Consider the following 24417-nt stretch of genomic DNA (forward strand, 5'->3'; position numbering starts at 1 on the left):
TGTATTTTAGAATTTATTTCAGTACAGACATTGTATCAAAATGTGAATTAACTATATAACCGAGTGTACAGTTGAAATTAATCAATGAATCCATCTTTGATGTTAAATTATTTTAAATTATATCGAAGGGTCAAGAATGATGAAATGGAGCACAATGAAAAATTCTACCATACAAAAAAAAATAGTATAATTTTTAATGTTTCCGTGTGAACAAAAAACCCCTCATTTTCAAAAAGACAAAAAAAGTGAATTTGAAATTTCAATGCCCACCAAACGCCAATCAATTTGCCTCCCTCTCAGTCCCACGCGCCTCCCTCTCCCGTCACCATCACTGCCTCCTCCTCCTTCCCCTAAACACAAACGCGTGACAAACACTCTCCTCGGTACGCGTGGGGATTCTCCATCCCCCACGATCAACCCGTGCCGTCGTGCCCTGTCCCTCCACAACTAAACCCTTCGCTCATCAACTTGCAAACACTCACAACACAACACACACAAATTTCTAGAGCGAGAAAGTGAGAGGAGAGAGAAAGTTGCAGATCCTCCATGGCCTCCACCAAGGAACGCGATAACTTCGTCTACGTTGCCAAGCTCGCCGAACAAGCCGAACGCTATGAAGGTGCTTTGTAGTAATCCATTATCTGAGTTTCTTATACTCTCTCGGTTTTTTTCTTCTTCTGATTTTTCTGCGTTGAGATTTGAGAGTACCACTGTGCCGACCTAAATGTTTAGTTTAGAAATAACTTTTTGTGGTTTTAAATTTGAATTTGAATTTCGTGGAGACGACTTCTGAGATTTAGAGTGTTTGGTATGGTAGAAATGGTGGATGCAATGAAGAATGTGGCGAAGCTAAACGTGGAACTGACGGTTGAGGAGCGGAACCTTCTTTCGGTTGGGTACAAGAACGTGGTGGGTGCTCGTAGGGCTTCGTGGAGGATTCTTTCGTCGATTGAGCAGAAGGAAGAGGCCAAAGGGAACGATGTGAGTGTGAAGCGGATAAAGGAGTATAGGCAGAAGGTGGAGTCTGAGTTGTCCAATATCTGCAGTGATATCATGACTGTTATTGATGAGCACCTTATCCCCTCTAGCACTACTGGTGAACCTAGTGTCTTTTTCTACAAAATGTGAGTGCTGAGTAGTCATTTTTGTCTCTCACTGTGGATTTAGAGTTTCCTGTGTGTTGATGTCTCTGTTGTTGGTTGCAGGAAGGGGGACTATTACCGGTATCTAGCGGAGTTCAAGTCCGGTGATGAGCGAAAAGAGGCTGCTGATCATTCCATGAAAGCGTATCAGGTATGCTTCTATTTGGACCTCTTGCATCTGTTGTGGTTAAAATTTTAAAATCTCTTGATGTTTGATGCCTGGTGATTCATGATGTATGTTGTTGGTGCTTTGCTTCTTAGCATGTCTCCAGTAACCAGGGCCAGAGAAGAAAAACGTATATGTTTTTTGCATTCCTTTATTATTAACTTGCAAGTCTTGCTTATTGGTTTTTCTTTGTGCTAATCTGATGAAGCTAATTAGTCATTGACTAAAGTGCAAACACTATTGGCCATTTTAAAAAATTCCTGAAGGTAATTGTCTAGTCAACCATTTATTATTGTAATATATATCATATGATTGGAATACTGTCGGCACTAATGTTAATATGGTTGTTATGTTGATGTTATCTTCACTTGTCGATGGTTTATTAGCCATAATCATTGGCCATGTGAATATTGAAGTAGTTATTCTAATGGTTCTTTATCATCAAGGTTGTAGCATACATGTTAATGAGGGAAAAATTAACTGAGGGAGTGGGAATACAGTAGGTTATTTCTTATTTTTCAGGCATAATATCATTATACCAAGTATCTGTCTCATGACTTTTTATCAGTTTTAGCAGTGTGGCACTGTGACATTTATTTAGATGTAGGCATTACTGATATGAATTTGGCTGCTAAGTTACCAAAAGTATTTTTCCACCTTTTCATGTTGGTCTGAACAATTCATAATTTCAGACAGCTTCCACTACTGCGGAGGCTGAGTTACCACCTACACATCCTATCCGATTGGGTCTGGCTTTGAACTTCTCTGTCTTCTATTATGAAATTTTGAACTCTCCTGAAAGGTACTAATTTTATTTTATTGTCCGGAAAGTATTATTGTTTATTGATTCCCCTCTTTGTTCGTATACTATGTGTCTAAGTGGGTCTATTTAACAAATTTAACACTGCACTCTTATATTTCAGGGCTTGTCACCTTGCTAAGCAGGCATTTGATGAAGCAATCTCTGAGTTGGATACTCTGAGCGAGGAGTCTTACAAAGACAGCACCCTAATTATGCAGCTTCTGAGGGACAACCTCACCTTGTGGACTTCTGACATCCCTGAAGACGGAGGTAGTGATTAATGGAAATCAATGTTCTCTATCACTTTGTTAGATGGACTTTGTCTGCAATGTCAATTAAATAGATGATTTTTTTTAGTGTAAATTACACATTCTCCGTGATTTAACAAAATTTCACTTACACTGTTTATTTATGACTTGTAAAACCACACACCCTTACCATTATTATGTAGGTACACAGATAAGGGAGGACAAAGTAATGTCAAAAGAGGGAGGGGTATTATTGGATTTAATAATTTCTTGAAACCTTGAGTGTCAGTGTGACTTGTCCAATTTTATTTTTATATGATATAGAAAGTCCATTTCAGGTATAGTAGATACTGTCATGATTTATGGTTGATATGGTTATTTGTTTGTGGTCATTGTGACTTACCTTTATGTGATGTTATGCTTATTTGGAGAGAAACTTATGACACAAGTTTCTGGTGGGTTTCTATGGCTGTTATTATTAATGCACTACATTGTTCAGCTGAGTAGATATTGATTCTTACTTTGTTGTCTCCAAACAAGATTGAAAGCAGGAGATGGTAATAACCTGTACAGAATTGGGTCTTGATTTGTTCCAAGAAAAGTCAACACTAAACCTAAACTCGGGAGTATAGAAGAAAAGCCTGTACCTCGCACTGTAACACTCTAAGTTGAAAATTAACTAGGGAAGATTTGGGAAATCTTATCAAGATATTACTGTTAAATTGCTTTATTCAAGCAACAAATTTTAAAATGTTGACCTTATTGAAAAGCTTTTACAAATGTGTAACTTCATATTTCATGTGATCTTAATCTACTAAATTCCTTCTACCAAAAGACAACTTAATTTTACGTTAGGTGATGTTTTCCCCAGTCTTGTTGTTTTGTTTTTCAATTCTTCGTTTAAACTAATTTATTCCTTCTATTGGTTATCATATTTGATGTTGATTTACTGTCAACCATACTTATTTGCTGTTGTTTCAAACTTTGCTATTCCTTCTCATTTTATTTTATAGCTGTTTTTCTTTATTTGTTCTGTGATCCTGCCAACCCAACTCCAGTATCTATGATTCCCTAGTTAATTAAATATTGTCATTTTTTAACAGAAGAACAAAAGGTGGATTCTGCCCGAGCTACGGGTGGTGAAGAGGCATAGGTAGGTTATCTACCCACTCAGCAGATGGTATTGAGTTTTACCTTTTACCTTAACAAAGTTACATTTTGCAATGAAGTGAAGCAGGTATTGGCTAGGAATTGATGTGCATACGAGAAGGCTAGTCTCTGTCCCGATAGTTTACCTTTAGGATGTTGTAATAGAACATGGAGTTGGTCTCTAGAAAATCACCGTAGGGCTTTGTGATCCTTTTATTCTATGTGTGTGCTTTCTGTTACTGGAGACGAGTTTATTTGCATGGTGTTTCGCTGCAATTTAGTGAATTGCTTCATTTTGTTGACTTCATCTTTCTAAGAGGATGCTATCTTGCATTCTTTTATCTGTTTACATAATACATTTAAAATTACGCTAATCATTGCTCCACAAGAAAATTGAATTATGGACTGATTTCCTTCAGAAATTTCTAGGTGTTTGACCGGAGTTTCACCATTTCCCACTACCATAGCAATGTGACTGTGATTGAATAGGCCATCTCAACAAATATTTTTACTAACTTAACCTTTTTTCTATTTTTTATAGGAGGCTTAATATCATGCTCACCCTGTAAATTCACAATAATACTGAAGGCATACTGTAGGTAAAACTGAAAGTAAAAAAGTTAAAAGAGTCATTTTGTAAACCAAATTATAAAGAATAAAGTGTATTTCAAATGTCAATAATTCGTATTGTAATGCTCTATGGACACTTTTTAGTCCTTGTGGAAAGACATTCTTCATCATAGCTATTTCTGCTTTGTGAATGAAAGAGATGCACTGTTATTGAACTGTTTTATGTTAACATTAGATAAATCCGTATAAAATGATTTTAATTCCTCAACTCAACATAATTGGTCTTCTAGTCTTTTAAAGAAGAATGGGTTCTTAAAAAAACGAGTTGGTCTATTTTCATTAACTCCATCAAAATTATAAATCAGGACATCATCATTAGAAGAGGAACTAATTAAAAAAAATAAAAGACAAAAGGTTGTAAAAATTTATTGAACATAATTGTAAAACTGATCTTATTATTTTTTATTTATTCAATTATATATATAATAAAATTACAATTACTGAAAGTTATAAAATTGGAATATTAACAGGTTTGTAAACTGACCATTAATGCAATATAACGGTAAAATAACTTTAGATAACAAAATCACATTAATGCAATATAACAGTAAAATAATTAAAGGTAACAAAATCAGAATTAATAATAATAAAATCTTAATAACCAAGTGAGCAACGTGCATCATTATCAAAGGAACTTATTTTTTAATTTTGAAAGAAAATTTAAGAACGCAAAATTATATGAACATGACTTTTCCCTCTATCTTAATCAACTTTTTTTTAGGTTTCATGTTGTCATCACCTCATTGTTAAGAATTATATCCATCTTTTACATACAATGAATTTCAATTAGCCTAACATGTTATCCACATTTTTATTTTAAATTTACACAGTTTTGAACTAAAATTAATTAGAGACTTCGACATTTAATAATTTATTAATAATAAATTAAATTAATTATATGATTACTAATTTGAATATTTCTTAATAATTTTTTTATCGAAAAAAATAATATATTAATAATACGGAACTTGGAGTATCCAAACCCATTTACAAGCATTAGAAAGCTCCGTTTGGCTTTGCCTTCATATCGTTTTCTAATCAGCACCTTTGATATTATCAGTCAAATCTTTTAATGCCATTGGTTTAATTACTACATGATTCAATTAGCCAGGGCAAGTAATTCACTTCGCAGCAGCTAAAAATTGTTTTATGCGCTTATTTATTTTCTGTGTCATGCAGTAACACGACTCCTTCTTTTGTTGCTTTCACAGACCACTATAGGTTAATTTTTGCTAAAAATCAAGCTACTTTCAACCCATAAAACATTGCCTTTAATATATTTTCTTGTTTTTTGTCAGTACTTTTGAACATGTAGTCTATGTGATTGTCAATGATGACGACTTTAATTCTGATCACTATTCCTATCCTCTGCAGCTTTTCTATCCACCAGTCAACTATCACTTTTCCTGTCCAATATGGAGTAATGGCTAGCAGTGTGATTCCGTTGCTTTTGTAATTCAAAAAATCAACACTACCTCTCATTGTTCAGAACTATGACAGATTATGTACATGCTGATTTTGATTAAATTATATCATGAACAATGAGCTTTATTAAATTGAGGAACTTGGAACATTATTGATTTGAGAACTTATTAGAAGTCCAAATTGAAATAGTGAGTCTTTGAACCAGGTTTATATATAGGTGAATAGATGTTATAACATTTGTAAGCATGTTTTTAACACAAGCACCAACTTGATAAGAAAAAGTAGCTATCTTATTTAGATATGTAATTCATATCCATCCTTTCATTTGTGTTAGACAGGAAATTTCATCCTCATCAAAAATTGCATTTCTAAATGTAACTTTATTTATGTGATCTCAAATTTTTCTCATCAGTGCAACCCACATTGTTTTTCATATTAGATTTTGTTTAGTGTTTAAACCTAGGCAGTTAAAGTGATAAAAATTCCTCAAAAAAGAGTTATGCGTGACAGTTGTAATTCCTATTTACCTAAAACATAAATTCTAAAAGGTTAATGATATATTAACACTACAAACAATAGTTGTAATTCCTATCTACCTAAAACATAAATTCTAAAAGGTTAATGCAAACAATATCCACGTACACTTGACACTTCAATAAACTAATATTTTAATAAAATTTAATTTATTTTTTAATTTAAAATATTATTATAATAATTTGTCAAGTATATTTATTTTACTTTATTTGGGTGTTAAATTCTTTTTTCCATTCTAAAGAGTATCAACAACACTTTTTGTTCTCAGGTCTTAGAGTTCAAATATTATCAAAGTCAAAGATACACTTAATACTTTCATAAATTAATATTTTATTTTATTTATTTTATTTTATAATTTAAAAATATTATTATATTATTATAAAAAATGTCAAATATATGTTATTTACTGTTTATAGTGTTAACAAAACTTTTCTCTATAAGAAAATTAAGTTATTAACAACGTAAATCAATCATTTCATTCTAATTAAGCCAAATATCAATATAAACAATTTGTCCTTCTTATACTACTTAAGTTATATTTTTTAATTTAATTATATTTAAAACACTCAATATATTAAATACAAAATATTCAATTCCCAAATTCGGATATCAAACATACCAAAACCAAATCAAACAACACTAGTAAATGCCTTTCACAAAACTGAAGAGTTTAAATAAATTTGTAGTGTCATCGATCAAGCCCAATTGAGAGATAGGTGGCTCGGTTGGAGATCGTTAGGTTAAACTTAGTTTAGCGTCATCAACTTGTGCCTGAGATTATAGGGTTGTAGTGTTATGGGTCGAGTCCGATATTGCGTATAAACAAATCACTTACCGATATTCATATTTAAAGACATTAATGAATTAAGCCAATAATAAAGGATAATCAGCCTTAAATAGGAGACAACATTTATTATTGAATTAAGCCAATAATAAGACCATGTACAAGGAGAAGGGGAGAGAGTAGTACCTTAAATAAGGGAAAGAAAAAAACTCACATAACACCATAAAACACAACACATCGAGAGTACTTTCAACTCATATCTTACACTATACTCACTCTATACACTAGTTTGGAATTTATATCTTCAAAGAAAAATTGAAAAAGCTTAAAGCTGACCTAAAAGTTAGGAACAAAGAAGTTTTCGGGGACGTTAATTTTGCTAGTGAAGAGTTACAAAAAAGGATTAATGAGTTAGATACACTGGATGATGATAGGGGGTTAGAAGAGTCTGAAAGGGAGGAGAGAAGGTTGCTCCTTGCTGAACTTACTACAGTTATGTTTAAGCAAGAGGTGGTCATCTTTCAAAAAGCAAGACAAAAGTGGTTGAAACAGGGGGATCTTAATACAAAGCTTTTTCACTCGTCAGTAAAGTGGAGAAGGACAAGGAACGAGCTCCATGGATTGTTTGTTGATGGAAGGTGGTGCGAGGATAAGGTTGTGATCAAAGAAAAGGTCAGGGATTATTTTGAAGATAGGTTTGCCAGGAACGAAACTTGTGCGGTTAGGTTGGATAATGTAAGGTTCAATTCTATCTCGGAAGCTGATAACGAGATGTTGGTTCGTGACTTCTCTGAGGAAGAAATAAGGGTTGCGGTTTGGAATTGTGAAAGTTCAAAAAGTTCTAGTCCTGATGGATTTAATTTTGGTTTCTTAAAGTTTTGTTGGGATTTTATAAAGTTGGATGTGGTGTCAGTTGTGAAGGATTTTGCGGAAAAAAGTCATTGGCCTAGAGGCTCAAATGCCTCTTTCCTTTGTCTTGTCCCGAAAGTAGAAAATCCTATACAACTCGGTGAGTTCAGACCTATTTCGTTAGTTGGTTGTTTGTATAAAATTATCTCAAAAGCGTTGTCTCTACGTTTGAAAAAGGTAATTAGTAAAGTTGTTGATATGAGACAGTTGGCTTTTATTGAAGGTAGGGGTCTGTTGGACAGTGTACTAGTAACTAATGAGGTGCTGGAAGAATATAAAAGAAAAAGGAAGACTTGTGTGTTCTTCAAAGTTGACTATGAGAAGGCGTACGACTCGGTAAGCTGGGATTTTATTTATTATATGCTAAAAAGGTTGGGTTTCTGCGATTTATGGATCCGGTGGATAAAGTGTTGCTTAGAATCCGCTTCAGTTTCTGTGCTTGTTAACGGTAGTCCAACTAGGGAGTTTATCCCTAGGAGGGGACTACGCCAAGGCGATCCGCTAGCTCCGTTTCTCTTTCTTTTAGTTGCAGAAGGGTTGGCTGGAGTCTCTAGGATGGCAGAAGAGAAGAATTTGATTGATAGTCTAGAAGTTGGGAGAGATAGAGTGAAGGTGAACATGTTGCAATATGTTGATGATACTTTATTCTTTTGTGAAGCTAATTCTAAAAGTATCTTTAATATCAAGGCGATCTTGCTGTGTTTTGAACTTGCTTCTGGGCTTAAGGTGAATTTTTTAAAAAGCAGGTTGGGCGGGATAGGGTTGGATCAAAGTTCGATCCAGCGGTTCGCGGTTATGCTTAATTGTAATGTGATGACAACTCCCTTTGTGTACTTGAGACTACCGGTAGGTGGGTGTCATAAGCGTGGTGCTTGTTGGAATGGGGTGGTAGAGAAAGTGCAGAGTAAATTGTCTAGGTGGAAAGGCAGGTGCTTGTCAATGGCAGGGATGATTTGTTTGATCAAGTCTGTTCTCTCCTCTATCCCGCTTTTCTTTATGTCTTTGTTTAAAATGCCCTCTGTGGTGGTGGACAAGTTAGTTCGTATACAAAGGAATTTTCTTTGGGGATGGGGCTCCGAAGGAAGGAAAATTGCTTAGGCTTCTTGGGACAAGGTGTGCGAGCCTCGAGACGTTGGTGGTCTTGGAATCGTTGAGATTAGGAATTTTAACTTGGCATTGTTAGGAAAGTGGATTTGGAGACTGGGAATGGATAAAGGAGGGTTGTGGAAAGAGATTCTTGTTTCTAAATACGGTGGGTGGAGAAGTTTAAGAGAGGGTGGTAAGGTTAGTAGGGGCTCCCTCTGGTGGAAAGATTTGAAGCAGGTTTGGGATTCAGAGGGTTGGGGAAGAAGTTTTGAAGATGGGTTTAAGTGGAAAGTGGGTAACGGTAAAGATATCTCTTTCTGGGAGGATAGTTTGTTGAGTTGTGGTGCTTTGAAGAGAGTTTTTCCGAGATTATACTCTCTAAGTTCGGCCAAAGAGGCAAAGGTGGCTGAGCTTGGACATTGGCTTCACTACAAGAAAATCATGAAATAGAAACCAATTTTTAGAGACTAAAATAATTAGTTGCAATAGTAACTAAATTAGAGACCATTTTAGAAACTAAACAAAAAATTGGTTTCTAAATTAGTTTCTATTATTGTTAAATAGTTTCTAAATTTGTATCTAATTAGCAACCAAGGTTTTAGATACCAAATTTAGAAACTAAATATTTGGTAGTTAAAACCTTGGTTGCTAATTAGATACCAATTTAGAAACTATTTAACAATAATAGAAAATAATATAAACTAATTTAGAAACCAATTTTTCTTTTAGTTTCTAAAATGATTTCTATTTTAGTTCCTATTGTAACTAATTATTTTGGTCTCTAAAAATTGGTTTCTATTTCATGATTTTCTTGTAGTGCTTAATGATGTTTGGGTTTGGCAGTTAGACTGGCGAAGATCTTTTTTTGACTGGGAGAAGGCTTTGTTGGAACAGCTGGTTCAGAATTTACAAGAGGTGAAGCCGTTTGTGGGAGAGGAGGACGTTTGGGTTTGGAAGGTTGGGGGGTGTCTAACTTATGCTGTAAACTCAGCATATGTTCACTTAAGGAGGGTTCAAGGTGGGCAGTCTTCTTCGGTGTACAGTAAGTTGTGGAGGTGTAAAGCCTTGCCTTCGGCTTTGATCACTGCTTGGAGGGTGTTGGAGAATAGGGTTGCCTCTAGGGTTAATTTGGCAAGGCGTGGAGTGGTAATTGAAAATTCTTTGTGTTGTCTGTGTGGGGAGGAGGAAGAGTCGTCTTGTCACTTGTTTTTTGTTTGCAGGTTTGGTGTTTGTGCTTCGAGTGGCTTGGTGTATCGTTCGTGTTCCACAAGGACCCTTTGACAAACTTTTCACAGTTCAGGATGAGTCAGGCTTCTGAGTCTGTTAATGATGTCTGGAGTGCAATTTGGGTTGGTATAGTGAGCGAAATTTGGAAACATAGGAACTCGATCATCTTCAATAGAGGTGTGATAGATGTGTCTGAAGTGTTTGCTTCGATGCAAGTAAAGGTGTGGTCTTGGTTTGTTGCAAAGTCTAATTTTGTTTATTTCCCTTATTCTAGTTGGGTTCTAAATCTTTTGGCTTGTATGAGGCTGTTTCATTGATTCTGGTTAGAGTTGGTTTGGGTGCCGGTGTGTTGGGTTGGTAAACGCGTTTTTAGGTGTTTGATGTCTTGTTTTTCTGTATAAGGATTGAACCACCCCTGAAGTGGTCCCTATTTATTTATTTTTTATTGCTGATAAAAAAAAAATGCTCTTACTAACTTGAACGTCAGAGTATCTTCTGTAGGTGGAGCCCCATCATTTCCTTAGAGTCAATTCATGAAGCTTGAAGGGTATAATCCGGTAACCATCTCAAAGTTTAACATACCTCAACTACATACTCTGATTGAGAAATATCCCTCTTTTCTTTACTAGAACAAAATCCAAAATGGTAACTTGTACCAAACAAAATTTGTCATGAAATAATCCATTATCAAAATCAACAATAAACTATGCTCAAAATTGAAATTTTAAATTTTTTACATCAAACTAGTTCCTATTAAACCTTCAATTCCATATAAATATAAGATTTCAGAAACTGATGTAACTGATGTGTTTTTCACATCATTATTTTTAAAATTAAAAAAAGTTGAATAAGTCATTTGTGTGCATGAAACATCAAGTGAATTTCTATGCTCCATTCATTTAAATCATGTTACATCTTTTCAAATGAAAATGAACTTATCACAGGCCGACATTATTACACTGTTGATGAGTAGAGAGATCTTGATTTAGGGTACAAAAACCTGATGTAAAGATGGGCCACAGCACCATATTTCAAAAAAATCGGCTTCTTCATTTGATTATCATCCATTCTGTCTCTTAAAAGCATAAAACTCTAAGCATGTTCAATTGATATGCATGCTTAGATTTGTCTCCCATCAATGTCACTGGCCATGGCACAATAAAAGGAGGGAGAGAGAGCTAATTTTTCGTATTATATATTGAGTCAACTTAAAATATGTATATACTAATTAATATATACAAGTATCCACCATGTTAGGCATGCTTAAGAGTCTTAATTACATGCTAAAGAGTCTGCATATTTATATAGGGTTAGGTTCTTTAAGGCTTAATTAAGTTTTAAGTTGTTCGTAAATTTAAGTATTTTTAATTAAGTTTTTATTAAATTTTTTGATTTATTGAATATTAAAAGAAATTATACTTCTCATATGAGACTATAAAAATAATATTACAATCAATGTAATCAATGTAAAGAGTAAAATTCATTTATCATTTTACACTATGCATGATATTATTCTACATTAATCAATCACAAATTTTTACATTTAACCAGGTCAGTAAAAATAACAAGATAAGATAATAGTCTTGTCACCTGTTTAATAAAATTAAACAGTGAAAAATTAATAGGTATTCAATTAAAAATACTCAATATCCTATTAAATTATATCATGAAATAAATGTGAAGAATATGGTTACAATAGGACTTACAAGTTTTCAGTTTTAAAAACCTTTTAAAAATAAGGATAAACCAACCTTTTAAAAATAAGGATAAAATTCAGTTTTTTTTTAAATCTAGTTTGAATGAAAGTCTTATCCAAGCAAAAATTCTCTTATTTGAGCGAGATTGAACCACAGAGAACCTAGAATTTCATCACACGCCTCGTCTGAGTGAGATTTCTTCTAGCTTAGACGAAAACGGACCCGAGAGCTTCTCATTTTCATTTTATTCTAGCTTTGGCGAAAATTATCTCGCCTGAGCGAGATATGCAGAAAAATCTGTATAAACCTCTTATATTTCTGGTTTTTCTACCAAAATTACATTCAACTCATATTTTTATAAATCTACACATTAAAATGATAGTTTTTACTCATAATTATTCAAGCATTCTCATTGAGCTATTATGTCAATCTATACATATACATATATATATATATATATATACATATATATATATATACATATATATATATATATATATATATATGCTCTCTAAACTAAAATCATCTAAAATCAAACAACCAATTCTCATTAAATATTACATTTGAATTGATTCAACAAACTATTCAGATACATTCATTAACTCGTTCAATTCCAAACTCTTATACATTCTACAACATTTACCATATCTACAATTTCACATTTCAATCTCAATCAAATTATTATATACTCAAAAACAAGAAATTCTACAAGAAAATTTGAGACTGATGACCACGTCACCCCCACATCCAAATCTTCTAGCCTAGGGTTCTATTGGAAATTTAAAACTAGTTTCTCTTACATGAACTTGAGCAGATGTTCAGTAAGAACTCCAAACATACCAAAAACTCAAGGTAGTTTAACCTGCACCCTAGAGTCCTGATAAAAAATCTAACTATATCACTAGGAATCTGAGCTAATAGAGACTAACTCTGAAGCTAAATGAGTCACATGCAAAACCTAGATTGAGACAAACCTAACAAGTTCAAAATTTGACTCAAAGAGAAAAACAAAAATGAACTTACTCTATCAGAGATTCTAATTAGACAATCTTGTAGTCTTTGCTACTAAAAGTCTAATGGCGGACTCCAATCGTCAAAGTAATGAGATAGGAGACCAAAATCTTATAAAGAAGAAAGAGAAAAGGAAAAAAGAAGTTTTAAAAAAATTGTGGTTTCATAATATATAAGTGGATACAAATTTCATTTTATGAATTAGTTATCCGACGACATTTAATAGTATAGTATATAAATAAATGACAAACCTCACTTAAATTTAATTGATAAACAAGAAAACTAAATCATTAATTAGACTAGTCTTTCAGGATTTAGCAACAGTAAATTACATATTATTGTAATAATCTTATTGGACTAATTGCACACCATATTAAGTACATACGCCTACAAATCCTATCCGATTATCTACTTATAATCATTATTATCATAACAATAATGAAGAATTTGACCAGACCGTTATAAAACAAGAAGAAATATTAGTCTTTATTTTAACATGAATTTATTTTGTTATATAGATACCGTGGAGTGAACGTTTTGGCCGGCATCTAAAGCCAAGTTGTGAACAAAGACGGACACATTCCTTAATTTTCAAAGCAGAGAGGAAATAAATAATAATTTAAGTGCAATTTGCTCTCAATTTTTACTATTTTCTTTTATAAACTTCTCTCTTTCTTTATCATTGACCATTTCCTCCGCGTTCACTTTACATCAATCAATTAATCTCTAGCTTTTTGCGGATCGCACGTCAAACCAAACAAATTAATGTACTTCAATTAATTCTATATAGATTTTGTAAGAATTCTAGAAAATGTAGCCATGTGAGAGATTATCTGAACCGTTCACGTCTCCAATAATTACAACACTATTTGTTCTTTTGCTGTGTCTTTTTTCGAGCATTCAAACTTCTTAATCAGATAAGCTTTACATTGTCACTGCCTTTTAAAGCCTCCTTCGTTTCTATCTCATTCGGATGTTCTATGATTTCGTGGCTCATAACAAACTCGTTTTGACTTTCATGCTCAGCTGCAGTAACAATATATTCTATAAGATTTTTTCTTCCATTTCACATATGTATAATATACAATAAGTGTTGAAGATTCTAATTAGAGATTAGGAGACTTTAATAAATATATGTAAATCCTATTTTATAAATTATTTTTATAAAATTAAATTAAATCTAAATTTCACTGTTAATAAGATATTAGAACTATTTAAATATATTCCAATGTCATTATCGAACACTTATAGATATATAATTTTACATAAAAGTTTATAATCTCAACATAAAAAGAATAAAAAGATGATAAGATGAGTTATGCTTAAATTATGGTTACCTCAGTAATAATAAGACATATACACATACATATGTAATGTCAGTGATATTAACTAAAAAAATGTTTTTCCCACAAAGAAATCAAACAATTGAATCACGACCACTTTACTTGGGATCTGGAAAATGAGAACCGTTCATATTTAAGGTTTTTTTAAGTAAATAAACAAACTCTTTCACATATTTTTCTTTTGAAATCGCTTTAGATGTGTGAGTGAGATGAATATATTAAAGGATTATGTCTTTTAGACTCTGTTTCTTTTGAGACATGAATAGGATATAAGAGATACATGCATGTAATATTTTTTTTATTTTTTTTTGGGTTTTTCAATAATTTAAAAATACAGTATGTGTAAGTTACAATCGTTACCTTTTACATTTTGTGTTTTTACAGAGAAACAGCAAAGAGGAATACTTATATAATCAAAGTGATATATACGGAAGTTTTACAAGCAAAGTTGAACTAGAATGCCTCCAAAAGAAAGGTCTGTGTAATACCAAAGAGGAGAAAAAGAAAAACAATGGAAGAAGATAGTTTAACAAGGTTGACGTTGACCACCTGAGTTTATCCTCCGCCTTTTCGACGGAAAAAAGTGCCGGAAATCGCCGTGAGTGATGGTGGCAACATCCCATTCTTCCAAAGCAAATTGTTGTTGAACCGTGGATGCGTCCAGAAAAGCTGTAGGGTCATGGGACGGCGGTTTGGCCTTTCGGCGGCCTGCCCCTATTGGTACGTTGCGAAGGGCTCCGCCGGCAGTCCAGTACCTCTGGCAGCCCTTGCAGAAATGCCTAGGCTGATTAACGTTGTAGTTGTTGAAGTAGCAAAACTTGGTTTCCATGCTCTTGCATCTTGGACACGGTATGATCCTCTCTGCTCTCTTTTCTGTCTCATCTTCACTCACTTTATTATCTTCTCTTCTTTCTCTACCATGCAAGGTAATCGTTGTTCCAAACAGCTTAATCCCTTCACTGGCTTGCCCACTCTCTACTTGGGCCATTTTAGAGGGAGAGAGAGAAAGAGAGGGATTATTCTTAGTGAAGAAGGTTTAGGTTGGGATTGAGGAGGAAAAATGTGAAGGTGTTTTTATATATGCAGAGAGGAATAAAGCTAAAAAGGGCATCATGGTTAGTAGAATGATAAAGCGTGAGTCTTTGGGGGAAAGTTCATGTGAAAAACGCCAAAACGTAGGTGGAATATAAAGTGCGTTGCTAAAAGAAAAGAGAAAAAGAAGAAAAGTTAAAAGGGTTTGGAAGAGTAGAAATTAGAAAAGGTATGGATGAACTTTTGTACACATCAGTAGTCTACGTCATCACCATGCACTGCTAAAATCTATACATACACTGCTGGCCCAATCCAGGTAGATCTCTTACAAAGTGTAAAAGGGACTTATTTTATACAATAAGTGGATGTAAAGAAAAGCAAAATAATTATAAAAAAGTCATCAAAATTTATTATGTATGAGGAGGGAGAGAGAGAGAGGAAGTATCTTCTTGTATTTAAATTATATACTTATGTTCTATTTTCAAATGTAAAGCCAGCTAAAAATATTTTATTAGCCAAAAAAAGATGTGTATTCCGTGTTAGTTTCTTTAAAAGAATTGAGAAGGAGAAACAAAGGAATATTTTGTATTAATTAATTTTGTTTGAGACGTCTAAATGCATTGATCTATGAAAACTTGGCATTGAAGTTTGGAGAATAAGGATGTTTGCTATGTGATGATAGTGAATAATTAATTAATGGATTATGATCTAGAGTATGATTCGGTAATTGTTTAGCTAAGTTATTGATGGGTTGTTGCTATCCATTGCGATGATCGTGGTGTGAGCCATACACAACACAAATGTAAATTGCATTATTTTTTTTATACACGCTTTTATTTTAGGTATTATTATGAAATTTGACATCTCAATTAGGCTGATATCTCAACCAACAACAATCATCGGTCGCACACATGAAAAAGTATTATTAAAAAAAATATGGAAAGATTAGATCAAAACTCATATATTAAAAAAAACGGTATATATGTAATTTATATCTATTAATAAAGAACTTTAAGAAAATACTAGACGGAAGTCTATTATACCAATAAAAGTACTCTTTATAAATAAAGCCTAAGTTAGCAAGTTTATCAGCACATGCATCCCTTTCACGAAAATGTGAGAAACTCCCTAAACTTGATTTTTCCATAGTAGTTAAGACAATTGTTCCACCTATTACAAAGCATCCAAGAAACATTACATGTGTAACTCCGTAAAACTCAACAACCAAAACAGTCGCTATATCAAAGAAAACAAACAGAGAAACCACCAATAAATAAATTGCATCATCATTTACTCTCTCACATATTTTAATATTAATGATTCAAATTACTTCTTAATGAACTTAATGTATATCTTAATTATATTTAATGATTCAAAATTATTATTTTTTAATCTCCCAACTAAAAACAAATGGTAATAAAGTCAAATTGAGTATATGCAGCAGAATTAAATTTAAGAAAAAATAAATAAAACAAACTTATTTAGAGATACTTTTAAGTTTGACTCTTTTAGTGGACCATGAAATTAATCTTTTAAAAAAATTAATGATCAAATTAGTCCCTTAAAAGATTAAATTTACCCAATTTTTAATATTTTATTACTTAATAATAAGCCATTATTCAAAGAATTAAAATGTCATAATATCTATTCTTACACAAAACTAAAGTCTTCTTCAATGTAATTTACCTATAAGTGTAAACAATTAACTTAACTTCAGATTACATTTTACTAATATATATTGATCTAATAATTATTTTAGTTCATTTGATAAGAATTTTTTTATATGTTGATAAGGTTTTTAGCCAATTTTTTTGATCAATTTTAACTAAATTTTTTTCCTTATTGGCGACAACTATTTTAACTGACATCACTTAAGCTTATTTTTTTATATTGTTGATAGTTTTTTTTTTTTCAAATTTTGAATCGATATAGGTTAAAACAATTTCCTACTAGCATTGTCAAAAACAATCTTACTGAAAACGACCGAAAGTTTTTCCAATCAACATTAGAAAAAAATTATAACCAAAAAACTTTGAGAAAAAAAAAACTGCAGATGCGGATGAAAAAAAATATTTGCAAACATCAAGTAAACAAAACTCAATAAATATCAAATGTAAACAATCTAGCTCATGACTAAAAGCAATCATGACTAGAATCAACTAAAAGTAAAACCTAACTAACTAAGAAAAAAATTATGTTTAATATCAATAAAAAATTGTTAATGTTAATTAAGAAAATCATAACTAACGTCAAATTGAAATGACATTGTCCTACACTAACAACAACAAAATTATGATTGATTTCTGTCTAAAAACCAACACAATTAAAAAAAATGTTGAATTGACAATATCCTACAATGATGTCAAAGTTTAGGTTAAGTTATTCTGATCGTGGTTGAGTCAAAAATAAAAGTCAACCTAATAAGAAAGTTTTAAGAGAGAAAACATACATGTAAGAGTGGAGAGAGCATAAGAAAAACTCAAATTTTTACATTGAATTATCCTCTAGAAATTACTCCTTTTCAAATACAAACATTATAACACTCTCTCTGAATATGAAATTTCACAAGACACTTGAATATATTGAATTTGAATTGATCTCATTTTAATTTTATTTTTCAAATATTTTATTTAGATAAGGTAATTCAAGTTTATTAAATTTTTATTTTTATCTTGATAAAGTATTTCAATAATCATCAAATACAAAACATTATTCAAAAATAAAAAATTGTTAATAATTTAAAATTATTAGTAATGATAATCTCTTTTATATGATTTTCGTTGAGGTGGTCTTACAAAAGCAGAGTACACGTGAGTTGGAATGATCTAGACTTCACTTTTTGTGTCTTTAAAAGGATCGTAGTAGAACTATCGTAGATGGTTCACCAATCATATTTTAATATATATCGTGCGATTTTTTTATCTCTATTTGGATATATTGGTTGTTAAAGTTACACCCTCTAATGCCATTTGGTAGCACTTTTCAAAAAAAGCCAACTTTTTAGGTACCAATAGATTTTTCCAAAAAACCTTTTTATTTTAAAAAAAATGCTTTCTCAATAAAAAAAATGAAATAATTTTTTAATAAGAGAAAAATCTCATAAAATATTTTTTAATATTTTTTTACATACGAACAGTGTGTAAGTAATTTAAAAATATTCTTATAAACGTTAATTTGATCAAATATTGTGGGTCGGGTTCCTTTTAGTACGCCAACAACGTTTTCTGTATAAGATACTTTTATATGCCTTTTTTTTCAAGAAAGGGGTTTTGATATTATTTATTTGGAAAGTGATCCCATTTCCAACTCATTACTCTGTTTTATAATGAAGATTAGGAAGCATCAATTAGGTTTCTTTATCGATAAAGGACACACTTTTTGCTAGGAATTGTTTTAAAGTCAATGAGTACGTATAAAGTTATATCGGAGCAAATATCATAGTCATAGATTTTTATTAAAATAAGGAAAAAGATTAATGTTGTTTATCTAATCTGGCCACAGAATTCGAACTCCTTAGTCATTGCTACTTTTTCTTTTCCACTTTCCTTCTTCCTTTACGCAAGAAAAAGTAAAATGAAATAAAATTGAGCTATTAATAAAATATTAGATTCACTAATATTATATGTCCAAGCTTTGGCAATTATCTAGTTTTTCAATATCAACTTGTTGAAGATGCACATAACCAGCAAGCAAGTTTTTGGTTTCATTCTTTATAATGTTTGGCAAATTCTTGTAGTAACTCCAATGCATTCACCATGCACCTCTATATATTTTTTTAATTTTAACAATATTTATAATAGAGAATATGGTATTTTTTTTCTTCATTTTCAAGTAAGAGTGGTTGTTTGTGATAGTGGATAAATGTCGGTGGTTAAAGTAAATTTTGTAATGTTTTTAGTGATGATGGTTGTATTTTTGTTTGCTTTTTTTTAAAAGTCACAAAACAAAAACAAGTATGTGCAAAAATGGAGTACAAAATCAGATTTTTTTTAAAATGTCAAATGCAATGAATATTCTTGTCAACTCTTACCCATGGTCAAATGATGAAACTACTCTATAAAACATAAATAAAAGTGTTGCAGTTGGGAGGGAGATATAAGGGTGTATATGAGGTTATTTAAAAATGTGAGATTATACACTACAAAAAAATTATTAAATAGAAATTAATTTTAGAAACCAAAATAATTAGTTACTATTTGATTAAATTAGAAACCATGGTATAAACTTAAAAGAAGTTATTGGTATCTAAAGTAGTTTCTATTATTAATAAAAATTTATAAAATGGTTTCTAAATTAGTATCTAACCATTAACTACCAAAATTTTAGCTACTTACTGTTGGATATTTGGCAAAGTCTGAAGAATAAGTCAAGCTAGTTTTTAGGAGTTAAATAAATCTGTTGCAGATATTTTATATTTTAATAGTAGTGCCTATTTCTTAGTTATCTGTTACGTAGATTTCGGTTTCGGTGGTTGTAAGGCTTTTATAAAAGCCATTCTCTATTCATTATAAAATATACTAAATATTTCTATTATCTGGTATCAGAGCTACACATTACAAGAGTGTTTGAGAGGAAAAACACAGTACTGAAAAATGGCAGACACTACCAGTTTCACCGCACCTGTCATACCAAAATTCGATGGAGATTATGACCACTGGAGTTTGCTCATGGAGAACCTTCTTCGATCCAAGGAGTATTGGAGCATCATTGAACCAGGATTTGATGATCTGAGAAAAATCGAATCACCTACTCCGACTCAGAAAAAGGCGCTTAAAGAAGCTATTCTCAAGGATCTCAAAGCCAAAAACTACCTGTTTCAATCAATTGACAAAACCATGTTGAAAACTATCACCAGGAAGGAGACAGCCAAACAACTATGGGAGTCCATGAAAATCAAGCACCAAGGTAATGCTAGAGTGAAACGCGCACAACTACAAAGGCTAAGGAAAACTTTCGAAACCTTGGAGATGAGGGCTGGAGAACGAATAACGGGATATTTTTCAAGAGTCATAGAGATCGTCAACGACATGAGAAATAGTGGAGAAGAATTAGACGATGTCAAGATTGTTGAAAAGATTTTAAGAAGTCTCACAGACAACTTCAACTTTGTGGTTTGCTCCATCGAAGAATCAAAGGACATTGATAGCCTTACTGTTGACGAGTTACAAGCATCACTACAAATACATGAGAGCAAGGTGGTTGAGAGAAGGAGTGAAGAGCACGTTCTGCAAGTGGAAAATGTGTCAAGGAACGCTCGAAGAGGACGAGGACGAGGACGCGGAAGAAGCAGCTACAGAGGTAGAGGCAGATCCTTTGTAAACAGAGCAGCCATTCAATGTTTTCGATGTGGAAAACAAGGTCACTATCAGTTCGAGTGCACTAGTGAGGAAAAAAACGTCAACTATGCTGAGTTTGACGAAGAAGAAGAATGCTTACTAATGGCGCATGTCGATGTGAGCAATCTCAAAGAAAGTGGCATATGGTTTTTGGACTCCGGATGCTCAAACCATATGACGGGGGGAAAATCTTGGTTTGTTGATCTAGATGAAGGTTTCAAGCATCTGTTCGGTTGGGAAACAACTCTAAGATGGTGGGTCAAGGAAAAGGAAACATCAGATTTGAAGTGGAGGGGATAATACTTGTTTTGACTGATGTTTATTATGTCCCGAATCTGACGAACAACTTGCTGAGCATTGGACAACTTCAAGAGAAGAATCTGACCATTATGATCAAGAATAATGTGTGCAAGATATATCATTGTAAGAGAGGGTTGATCATGGAGACTCAAATGACGATGAATCGGATGTTTTTGGTTTACGCTAAGAAGAAACCAACATCTGTGAAATGTCTCAAGGTGGAAGAAGAAGACGTGGGATCTCTTTGGCACAGGAGGTTTGGACATTTAAATAATAAGTCCATTCAAATTATGGCAAAGAAAGGAATGGTGAAAGGGTTACCTAGCTTGAAGGAGGATGTTAAGGTGTGCACAATATGCAATATGGGAAAACAACAACGAGAAAAATTCCCAAAGAAGAGCAAGTGGAGAGCAACAGAGAAGCTAGAACTAATTCATGCGGATCTATGTGGTCCAATCACCCCAACGTCTCATAGTGGAAAAAGGTATTTGTTCGTGCTTGTTGATGATTTTTCTCGTAAAACATGGATTCATTTTCTTGCAGAAAAAGCAGAAACGTTTGAAAGCGTTCAAAATTTCTCTTGAAAAAGAAGCTAAGACTGTCATTCGTGGTCTGAGGACAGACAGAGGAGGCGAATTCACCTCAGACAAATTCAACAAATTTTGCAGAGAGCATGGCATAAAACGACAATTGACAACATCATATACTCCTCAACAAAACGGAGTAGCAGAGAGGAGAAACCGCACTATCATGAACATGGTGCGTTGCTTGCTCTCCGAGAAAGAAATGCCAAGATTTCTATGGCCAGAAGCAGTTAGATGGACAGTTCATGTCTTAAATCGAAGTTTTACAAAGGCAATAAAAGACAAGGTGCCTGAAGAGAGATGGACAGGAATCAAGCCAAAGGTTGACTATTTCAGAGTTTTCGGTTCAGTTGCTCATGTTCATGTTCCGATACAAAAGAGAATCAAGCTTGATGATCGAAGTCATAGATGTATCATGCTTGGAGTTAGTGAGGAGTCCAAGGCTTATCGATTGTATGATCCAATCACGAAGAAAATCACAATAAGCAGAGATGTTATTTTCGAAGAAGAAGCGCAGTGGGACTGGACATTGAGTACACCAGAGCAAAACATATTCACATGGGAAGATGATGATGGAGTTCTCGAAGAAGAACAAACTGAGGATGAATATGAGGAAGAAGGACCTGAAAATTCTATAGTACATGCTCCGAGAGAAGAAACTGAAGAGATCACTACATCAACAAATCCTATGCGTGAACATGAAAAACAATCAAAAAGAGCAAGAAAGCCACCTGGATGGATGCAAGATTTTGTAAGCAGAGAAGAAGAAGATGATAATTGGGCAAACTTTGCTTTTTTCATATGCAATGATGATCCGATAAACTTCTCTGAAGCGGCAAAGGAAGAAAAGTGGAATGAAGCAATGAAGTTGGAGATTCAGTCCATTGAAAGAAACAACACTTGGGAGCTCACAGAATTGCCAATAGGAGCAAAGACAATCGGCGTCAAATGGATATACAAAACAAAGTTGAATGAAGAAGGAAATATCGAAAAATGCAAAGCACGTTTAGTGGCAAAAGGTTACTCTCAAACAACAGGGGTGGATTATACAGAAGTTTTTGCACCAGTGGCCAGATGGGATGCAATTAGGAGTATTCTTGCAGTAGTTGCCCAACGAGGTTGGTGTGTTTATCAACTAGACGTCAAAAGAAAAGTGCTTTTCTATACGGTGAATTGAAAGAGGAAGTCTATGTTGATCAGCCTGAAGGATATCTTAAAGTAGGGGAGGAAGACAAAGTCTATCGTTTAAAAAAGGCCCTCTATGGCTTAAAACAGGCGCCAAGAGCATGGTTCAGCAGAATTAAGAGTTACTTTACGAAGGAAGGGTTCAAGAAAAGTGACTATGATCACACCCTTTTCTTCAAGAAAACAGAAAACAATTTATTGGTGGTAAGTCTCTATGTCGATGACTTGATTTTTACTGGAAGTAACAAAATATTGTGCGCAGAATTCAAGTCCTCAATGCAGAAGGAATTCGAAATGACGGACATGGGAAAAATGAAGTTTTTCCTTGGAGTGGAAGTTCATCAAAGTGAAGCTGGGATACACATATGTCAAAAGAAGTATGCAAAGGAGGTGTTGGAGCGTTTTAATATGGGGGACTGTAACTCTGTCAAAAATCCAATTGTTCCAGGAACTACTGTTTCAAAGGAGGGGATTAAAAGAGTTGATGCAACGCTTTACAAGCAATTTGTTGGTTGTCTAATGTATCTTACGGTAACAAGACCTGATTTGATGTTTGTAGTGTGTTTGATTTCACGTTTTATGTCTGACCCTAAGGAAGAACATATGTTGATTGCCAAAAGAGTATTAAGATACGTAAAAGGAACACATGATTTTGGAGTGTTCTATGGGAGATTGTCAAAAATGAATTTGTTGGGATACACAGATAGTGACTATGCTCGAGATGTAGATGACAGGAAGAGCACTTCTGGATATGTTTTCTTGCTGAATGGGGCTGCAGTTAGCTGGAGTTCTCGAAAGCAAGACATAGTCACTCTCTCCTCAACCGAAGCTGAATATGTTGCAGCAAGTTCCTCTGCATGTCACTGTGTTTGGCTAAAAGGGATGTTGCAGGAGCTAGGAGCTATAAATGGTGAATGTATATACATCATGTGCGACAATAGCTCGGCGATTAAGTTATCTAAAAATCCAGTCATGCATCGGAGGACAAAACACATTGATGTCAGGTATCACTACTTGCGAGACTTGTGTAATGAAGAAATCATGAAGCTGGTTTTTGTTGGAACAAATGATCAAATTGCAGACATCATGACTAAGCCTATCAAGTTGGATCAGTTTGTGAAGCTCAGGAATTTGCTTGGAGTTCGAAGGATGGAAAGTTAAACTGATGCTCTTAACGTATCAGTTTAAGGGGAGGAATTATGTTGGATATTTGGCAAAGTCTGAAGAATAAGTCAAGCTAGTTTTTAGGAGTTAAATAAATCTGTTGTGGATATTTTATATTTTAATAGTAGTGCCTATTTCTTAGTTATCTGTTACGTAGATTTCGGTTTCGGTGGTTGTAAGGCTTTTATAAAAGTCATTCTCTATTCATTATAAAATATACTAAATATTTCTATTACTTACTACTTTATATTCTAAATTAATTTGTATTAGTCTTATAGAGACTAATTTATAATCTAAATTATTAGTCACTAAAACTTAGGTAACTAATTTAAATACAAATTTAGAAATTATTTTATAAATTTTTATTAGTAATAGAAACCATAGAATAATTTTTTAGTCTCTAAATTACTATATAATTTAGTTAATATAGTGACTAATTATTTTTAGTTTCTAAATTTAGTTATTATTTACTGATTTTTTAATGATATTTCATTTAGGGTTATTTAAATTTTTTGAAAAAAATAAAACTGATTTTTCACCATTTATATAAAGATGCATAGAGAAAGTATAGAGGTGAAAGGAGAATTCACCTAATCTTTAGTTATATTATGAAAATCAAATCCTAATTATTTTAGATATTTTTTTCACTACAAGAAGACCCAC

General features: G+C 33.0%; 4 protein-coding genes across 6 annotated transcripts; 3 read left to right on the plus strand and 1 right to left on the minus strand.

The window, feature by feature from the left end:
- The first annotated feature begins 206 nt into the window (after positions 1 to 206).
- On the plus strand, positions 207 to 3881 carry LOC137812135 (14-3-3-like protein C). 3 transcript variants are annotated; one of them, XM_068614044.2, is made up of 7 exons: positions 207 to 619; positions 818 to 1124; positions 1206 to 1293; positions 2001 to 2110; positions 2232 to 2380; positions 3462 to 3511; positions 3588 to 3881. In XM_068614044.2, the coding sequence occupies exons 1-6, from the start codon at positions 547 to 549 to the stop codon at positions 3509 to 3511; spliced, it is 777 nt and encodes a 258-aa protein (XP_068470145.1). In that variant the 5' UTR covers positions 207 to 546; the 3' UTR covers positions 3588 to 3881. The 3 variants fall into 3 exon arrangements, with proteins under 3 accessions (XP_068470145.1, XP_068470147.1, XP_068470146.1); XM_068614046.2 differs by having other exon boundaries at positions 225 to 619; positions 3593 to 3881; XM_068614045.2 differs by having other exon boundaries at positions 225 to 619; positions 3596 to 3881.
- A 5114-nt stretch (positions 3882 to 8995) lies between these two features.
- LOC137809494 (uncharacterized) lies at positions 8996 to 10463 on the plus strand. Its single transcript, XM_068610602.1, has 4 exons — positions 8996 to 9277; positions 9719 to 10021; positions 10096 to 10323; positions 10377 to 10463. The coding sequence occupies exons 1-4, from the start codon at positions 8996 to 8998 to the stop codon at positions 10461 to 10463; spliced, it is 900 nt and encodes a 299-aa protein (XP_068466703.1).
- A 2970-nt stretch (positions 10464 to 13433) lies between these two features.
- LOC137812124 (cyclic dof factor 4) lies at positions 13434 to 15400 on the minus strand. Its single transcript, XM_068614028.1, has 2 exons — positions 14703 to 15400; positions 13434 to 13836 (listed from the first exon to the last, which is right to left on the minus strand). The coding sequence occupies exons 1-2, from the start codon at positions 15139 to 15141 to the stop codon at positions 13724 to 13726; spliced, it is 552 nt and encodes a 183-aa protein (XP_068470129.1). The 5' UTR covers positions 15142 to 15400; the 3' UTR covers positions 13434 to 13723.
- Positions 15401 to 19777: 4377 nt separating this feature from the next.
- On the plus strand, positions 19778 to 20821 carry LOC137809495 (uncharacterized). Its single transcript, XM_068610603.2, has one exon. The coding sequence runs from the start codon at positions 19778 to 19780 to the stop codon at positions 20819 to 20821; it is 1044 nt and encodes a 347-aa protein (XP_068466704.2).
- The last annotated feature ends 3596 nt before the right edge of the window (positions 20822 to 24417 follow it).

The sequence above is a fragment of the Phaseolus vulgaris genome, chromosome 2 (assembly GCF_051622355.1).
Source record: "Phaseolus vulgaris cultivar YP4 chromosome 2, ASM5162235v1, whole genome shotgun sequence".
Lineage (NCBI taxonomy): Eukaryota > Viridiplantae > Streptophyta > Magnoliopsida > Fabales > Fabaceae > Phaseolus > Phaseolus vulgaris.